Here is an 8,134-nt window from a genome sequence, read left to right on the forward strand (position 1 = left end):
ATAATAATATATAAAAAATAAAAAATCAATGTTTTCATTTAAGAAAAGGAGAAAACTCACATTCAGACGTACATATGTAATAGGTGGCATGGTACTACTGCCACCTACACCTGCACTAACACTGTTGTTGCCATTTGATTTCTACAAAATAATAGATTTATTCATTGTAAAAACAAAACTATGACATTGCTAATATCAAAATGTTAATGACATATACTGGAAAATTAAATTATCAAATAATAAAAAATAAATTAAATTAACCTTTCGTTTCGCATAGTTTTTTTTTCTCTGCATGTATTGTTCAAACTTATTCTTCTTCCTGCGCCTTGGTCCCTTACCACCTGTTTCTTTATTCTTTATACCCTTGGCATTACTTCCAGTCACGGCTTGCCCAATGATACTTTCATTATGTTCATGATTATTACTTCTTTCAGTTGAAAAAGCTGAATTGGTTGCCTCTTGTTCAACATCGAAACATTGCCTTTCAACATTAATATGTTTCCTTTTCCATTTCATCCCCTTTAGCATCAAATTATTGAATACCTCTTCTTTCTCGGATGCAAATGAGCTGATTTTTGTAAAAAAAACGACATAACATCCTATACCTTCTGCGTACTTCAAGTTTAGGTTCAGCAATAACTTCACATCCACGGATGTCTTGTACGCTGTTATCCCTAGCTTTTCTCGTCCACCTTTTTAGTATATACATAGAAGGTAATTCTTTGAAATACTGTGTGTCGTCTTTCAGTACTTTAAGTACATGGCTGCACAAAATACCTTCCATTGCATATTTCCCGCACGAACAAGTTAGAAAGCCATCATCCCACCTTGTCACAGTCCGATCCATACTGCTATCATGAACAGATACTCTAGAAACATGTAATCCATTTTCATCAAAACTTGTTCCTTCCACGGCAGCAACCACACATGCTTCTATGAATTGGTCCTGGAAAAGTTCAAAAATCTTCAATGTGTACATATTGCCCACTTGTTTTAGAATGGGACAATTTTGTTTAAGTGTAGGTAGTTTACTGAGTAAACCATACTCAGCTTGATATTCCTTGTACCGTTTGTCTGACAATAGCCTGTCAAGGTGCATGAAGAAATCTGGAATACTCATTTTCCTGGTTAAGTACTCTTTCAAGCAGCTATTTAAACTTTCACTCAGCTGCGTTGTCCGCATTCCAGCGGTAAACCAATGTTTAACAAATGGATAACCCCATTTTTCTCTTAAACCAAACAAATTGTTCAACTATATGTTACCAACAACATTGTAGTCCCTTAACATTACATCCCATTGTATACAAAAATCATCCTCATCATCATAACAGTACATGAATTGACTCAGCACACTTTTAATCCCTTCATCATTCCTAAAAATGGTGCCTACATGCTTCTGTGCATTTGCCATGATGTGCCACGTGCAAAGTAAATGTCTTGTCCTCGGCATAACTTGTGCCAACGCCTTTGCCATTGCACCATCTTGGTTAGTAAGAATCGTTTGTGGTGCTTTACCTAACATTACATTCAAGAATATATCAAAAAGGCATGTAAATGAATAGGCAATCTTATCATACATCATCACTAAAATTTTTAACAGTATTGAAAATTTGAAGGCAAGAACATTATGGCCCAATAAAATATCTTCATTTGAAAAAGTAATTCACATAAAAAAGGTAAAAAAAAAATGGCCATGTTCAATTATTAAAGGCTGAAGTTGATCATGCCCTTTTTTAACCCTTCCTTTTATATATATATATATATATACTTTTTTAGTATGATTCTGATTTTTATGTAAATTACTTGTGGTTACTTGAGTGAGTTTATTGTTTGTACCTTGTAGCTCACCAGTAACTTAATCATATTTGAAGTCTATTACACTACCTGGAGATGTTAGAATCTTTGCTTCCCAAGGGTAGTAGCAACAGTCATTTATTCCTTCCAAATACTTGTATATGTTTTCCTGAATACAAATACTGAATAATGCATTGACAATACTCGTGTATAAAGTACTAACTTTTTCTTGTATACATACATGTCCATTATGTGCACTCTCGGGTTGAGTTTGAGTCATATTTTAAAAAACAAGCAGAGAAGAATAATGAGATGAAAAGAGAAATAAAAATAAAAGGACTTTATTTAGGTAAGTCCCACAATCCACATTCTCTACATCTCCCACAACACCTTGTGTTGTTATTATTATTATTAAAGAGATATAAATTTTTTTTAAGACATAAAGAGTTAAAATTTGAGCTAAATCCTTTTAGTGTAAAAGATGTGAACAAAAAGAATAGAGGAGTTAGAATTCTTATTTTACCCTTGACATTTGACAAAATGAGTACAATAAAATGTTGCAACTATTTTTGTTTTTCTTTTCCATGATATAGAAACAGAAAAACAGAGATTATTCATTGTTCTCTCCTTGATAATTAACTTCTAATTAAGTAGGTGCAGCACAGATAATTAAATTATAATTTTAACCTACATGGAATCTTAAACCAATTCATTTTTTTTTTTTTAACCAAATGCACTATTCCAATCTTTCACCTCACACAATCCACATTCTTTATATTTCCACCTTCATCTCATTATTCTTCTCTGCTTATTTTTTAAAATATGACTCAAACTCAACCCGAGAGTGCACATAATGGACATGTACGTACACAAGAAAAAGTTAGTATTTTATACACGAGTATTGTCAATGCATTATTTAGTATTTGTATTCAGGAAAACATATACAGGTATTTGGAAGGAATAAATGACTGTTGCTACTACCCTTGGGAAGCAAAGATTCTAACATCTCCAGGTAGTGTAGTAGACTTCAAATATGATTAAGTTACTGGTGAGCTACAAGGTTCAAACAATAAACTCACTCAAGTAACCACAAGTAAGTTACATAAAAATCAGAATCATACTGAAAAGTATATATATATATAAATAAAAAAAAAAAGAAAAAAAGAAAAAAAGAAAAAAAAATGAAGGGTTAAAAAAGGGCATGATCAACAGTAAGTTTTAATAATTGCAAAAAGAAAAAAAAAAATTACATTTAGACTACTTACCAGACATTGCATTCAAGAATGAATCAAACAGCCACGCAAAGGAATTGGCAGTCTCGTCATACGTCAATGCTAGTCCAAAGAAAGCAGTCTCCCGATGATGATTCAAACCAAGAAAAGCCGCAAAAGGACGATTGCTTTGGACGAGCTTGTATGTCGTGTCAAATGTGACGACATCTCCAAAATGCCCATAGTCAATTATCATTCTCGAATCTGCCCAGAAGATATTAGTTATCATTTCATCGCTATCCAACTGCACGGTGTGAAAAAATGAAGGATTCTCACAAGATTGAATTTTGAAATAATTCATCAGCCATGTCTTCTCTCCGTATTCTAACTCACTCTGTCTTCTTGTCCTTAGAAAATTTTGTTGATCAACTTTGGTGTAGCCAATTGATTGCCTCCCACCAGCCTGCCTGCTCATTAACTCAAATGCATTACCGAGTGGAACTCCAGATTGGCAGGCCAATTCCACATCAATTGCTTGGGCAACACTTATTCTTCGTTGTGATGACATCATATGTGTGCATTCTTCAATTATCATAGGATGATTGTGAGATTCGACAAAATTATATATAACATACTTTCCCTTCTTGCGGTCATATCTAATTTGCATCAGTGCACCACAACCGGTTCGAGTTTCCGCCCTGGGCTTTCTTGTATGGATATCCCTCTTGTCTTTCACCCTAAAACCTTGTTTGGAACACACAAACTTGCTTGTTGTAATATTTCCTGTCTTAGGGCTTTTATTTGCATAATCCTTACGAATACTGAATCCAACTTTACTCCCATAAGCATTATAAAAGTCGTATGCTTCATCCTCAGTGTCAAACTGCATGTTCAATTTTGGTGTGAATTCTATGTCAATGGGATTGACAACTTCTACTACTAAGTTTTCAGAAATATTGATTTCAGCAACGATTGGAACGCTTGTTCTCACATCATTAATACTTAAGTCATTATCCATTGGGACAACTTCAGTATGAAAGCTACAACAAGCAAAAGGTCCATCAAAACGTTAAAGTCAGTTTCTATAACTTGTGACAAAAAATATATATATACTAAATATTTACCGAACTAATGAAAAGGGCTAAAAATTCGTACAATTATCCAAGATTTTAGATACACTAGAATGCTTAACCAAAGTCAATTTCAAGTAAAAAAAATATCATAATTTAAACGAACTGATGACAAATGAAAGAATTAAAAAAATTTAACTTTAGGTGTGAAATTAGTTTTGCAGAGGTGTGAAATTAGTTTGCAGAACTGTGTTAATTGCTTATTTTGATGGTGAAGGTGATCAGTGTCCCTACTTATTAAACTTCACAATGTATTTTTTCTCAGAAATGTGACATAATAACCTATGAAATGTGTAATTGCCGCATACATGAGAAGACAAAATATTTGGATAACGCATTGGTATCTAATGAAGCCAACTCAGTTAAAAAAAACAATTAGGGAAGATTTTACAATCACTAGAATGGTTATTGAAGATTATAGAAGAAAATCCTATAATTATCCAAGATTTCAAATACGCTAGAATGCTTAACCAATACCAATTTCAAGTAAAAAGAATCATAATTTACACTAACGGATGACAAATGAAAGAATTAAAAAATGTTAAATTTAGGTGTGAAATTAGTTTTACAGAGGTATAAAATTAGTTTTGTAGAATTGTGTGAAAAGCTTATTTTGATGGTGAAGGTGATCAGTGTCCCTACTTATTAAACTTCACAATGTATTTTTTCTCAAAAATGTGACATAATAACCTGTGAAATGTGTAATTGCCGCATACATGAGAAGACAAAATATTTGGATAACGCATTGGTATCTAATGAAGCCAACTCAGTTAAAAAAAATAATTAGGGAAGATTTTACATTCACTAGAATGGTTATTGAATATTATAGAAGAAAATCCTAGAATTATCCAAGATTTCAAATAAGCTAGAATGCTTAACCAATGCCAATTTCAAGTAAAAAAATCATAATTTACACTGACGGATGACAAATGAAAGAATTAAAAAATGTTAAATTTAGGTGTGAAATTAGTTTGCAGATGTGTGAAACTAGTTTGCAGAACTGTGTGAATAGCTTATTTTGATGGTGAAGTTATCAGTGTCCCTACTTATTAAACTTCACAATGTATTTTTTTCTCATAAATGTGACATAATAACCTGTGAAATGTGTAATTGCCGCATACATGAGAAGACAAAATATTTGGATAACGCATTGGTATCCAATGAAGCCAACTCAGTTAAAAAAAAATAATTAGGGAAGATTTTACATTCACTAGAATGGTTATTGAAGATTATAGAAGAAAATCCTACAATTAACCAAGATTTAAAATACTCTAGAATACTTAACCAATGTCAATTTCAAGTAAAAAAAAATCATAATTTACACTAACGGATGACAAATGAAAGAATTAAAAAATGTTAAATTTAGGCGTGAAATTAGTTTGGCAAAGGTGTGAAATTAGTTTTGCAGAACTGTGTGAATAGCTTATTTTGATGGTGAAGGTGATCAGTGTCCCTACTTATTAAACTTCACAATGTATTTTTTCTCAGAAATGTGACATAATAACTTGTGAAATGTGTAATTGCCGCATACATGAGAAGACAAAATATTTGGATAACGCATTGGTATCTAATGAAGCCAACTCAGTTAAAAAAAACAATTAGGGAAGATTTTACATTCACTAGAATGGTTATTGAAGATTATAGAAGAAAATCCTATAATTATCCAAGATTTCAAATACGCTAGAATGCTTAACCAATGCCAATTTCAAGTAAAAAGAATCATAATTTACACTAACGGATGACAAATGAAAGAATTAAAAAATGTTAAATTTAGGTATGAAATTAGTTTTCCAGAGGTGTGAAATTAGTTTTGTAGAACTGTGTGAATAACTTATTTTGATGGTGAAGGTGATCAGTGTCCCTACTTATTAAACTTCACAACGTCTTTTTCTCAGAAATGTGATATAATAACCTGTGAAATGTGTAATTGCCGCATACATGAGAAGACAAAATATTTGGATAACGCATTGGTATCTAATGAAGTCAACTCAGTTAAAAAAAAACAATTAGGGAAGATTTTACATTCACTAGAATGGTTATTGAAGATTATAGAAGAAAATCCTAGAATTATCCAAGATTTCAAATACGCTAGAATGCTTAACCAATGCCAATTTCAAGTAAAAAAAATCATAATTTACACTAACGGATGACAAATGAAAGAATTAAAAAATGTTAAATTTAGGTGTGAAATTAGTTTTGTAGCGGTGTGAAATTAGTTTGCAGAACTGTGTGAATAGCTTATTTTGATGGTGAAGGTGATCAGTGTCCCAACTTATTAAATTTCACAATGTATTTTTTCTCATAAATGTGACATAATAACCTGTGAAATGTGTAATTGCCGCATACATGAGAAGACAAAATATTTGGATAACACATTGGTATCTAATGAAGCCAACACAGTTAAAAAATAAAACAATTAGGGAAGATTTTACATTCACTAGAATGGTTATTGAAGATTATAGAAGAAAATCCTACAATTAACCAAGATTTCAAATACTCTAGAATGCTTAACCAATGTCAATTTCAAGTAAAAAAAATCATAAATTACACTAACGGATGACAAATGAAAAAATTAAAAAATGTTAAATTTAGGCTTGAAATTAGTTTGGCAAAGGTGTGAAATTAGTTTTGTAGAACTGTGTGAATAGCTTATTTTGATGGTGAAGGTGATCAGTGTCCCTACTTATTAAACTTCACAATGTATTTTTTCTCAGAAATGTGACATAATAACCTGTGAAATGTGTAATTGCCGCATACATGAGAAGACAAAATATTTGGAAAACGCAATTGTATCTAATGAAGCCAACTCAGTTAACAAAAACAATTAGGGAAGATTTTACATTCACTAGAACGGTTATTGAAGATCATAGAAGAAAATCCTATAATTATCCAAGATTTAAAATACGCTAGAATGCTTAACCAATACCAATTTCAAGTAAAAAGAATCATAATTTACACTAACGAATGACAAATGAAAGAATTAAAAAATGTTAAATTTAGGTGTGTAATTAGTTTTACAGAGGTGTGAAATTAGTTTTGTAAAACTGTGTGAATAGCTTATTTTGATGGTGAAGTTGATCAGTGACCCTACTTATTAAACTTCACAATGTATTTTTTCTCAGAAATGTGACATAATAACCTGTGAAATGTGTAATTGCCGCATACATGAGAAGACAAAATATTTGGATAACGCATTGGTATCTAATGAAGCCAACTCAGTTAAAAAAAACAATTAGGGAAGATTTTACATTCACTAGAATGGTTTTTGAAGATTATAGAAGAAAATCATATAATTATCCAAGATTTCAAATACGCTAGAATGCTTAACCAATGCCAATTTTAAGTAAAAAAAATCATAATTTACACTAACGGATGACAAATGAAAGAATTAAAAAATGTTAAATTTAGGTGTGAAATTAGTTTTGCAGAGGTGTGAAGTTAGTTTTGTAGATTTGTGTGAATAACTTCTTTTGATGGTGAAGGTGATCAGTGTCCCTACTTATTAAACTTCACAATGTATTTTTTCTCAAAAATGTGACATAATAACCTGTGAAATGTGTAATTGCCGCATATATGAGAAGACAAAATATTTGGATAACGCATTAGTATCTAAGGAAGCCAACTCAGTTAAAAAAAACAATTAGGGCAGATTTTACATTCACTAGAATGGTTATTGAAGATTATAGAAGAAAATCCTATAATTATCCAAGATTTCAAATACGCTAGAATGCTTAACCAATGCCAATTTCAAGTAAAAAAAATCATAATTTACACTAACGGATGACAAATCAAAGAATTAAAAAATGTTAAATTTAGGTGTGAAATTAGTTTTGTAGAGGTGTGAAATTAGTTTTGTAGAACTGTGTGAATAGTTTATTTTGAAGGTGAAGGTGATCAGTGTCCCTACTTATTAAACTTCACAATGTATTTTTTCTCAGAAATGTGACGTAAAATCCTGTGAAATGTGTAATTGCCGCATACATAAGAAGACAAAGTATT

The 8,134-nt window shown here is 31.3% G+C and overlaps 1 protein-coding gene across 1 annotated transcript; it reads right to left on the reverse strand.

Annotated features, from left to right (window-relative positions):
* Positions 1-1,252: 1,252 nt before the first annotated feature.
* On the reverse strand, positions 1,253-4,023 carry LOC132270394 (protein FAR1-RELATED SEQUENCE 5-like). Its single transcript, XM_059771580.1, has 2 exons — positions 3,060-4,023; positions 1,253-1,515 (listed from the first exon to the last, which is right to left on the reverse strand). Exons 1-2 carry the CDS (start codon positions 4,021-4,023, stop codon positions 1,253-1,255), a joined length of 1,227 nt encoding a protein of 408 aa, XP_059627563.1.
* Between the last annotated feature and the right edge of the window lie 4,111 nt (positions 4,024-8,134).

The sequence above is a fragment of the Cornus florida genome, unplaced genomic scaffold (assembly GCF_030987335.1).
Source record: "Cornus florida cultivar Cherokee Brave unplaced genomic scaffold, ASM3098733v1 CherokeeBrave_3.0.0_Hap2_Chr08, whole genome shotgun sequence".
NCBI classification, from domain to species: Eukaryota; Viridiplantae; Streptophyta; class Magnoliopsida; order Cornales; family Cornaceae; genus Cornus; species Cornus florida.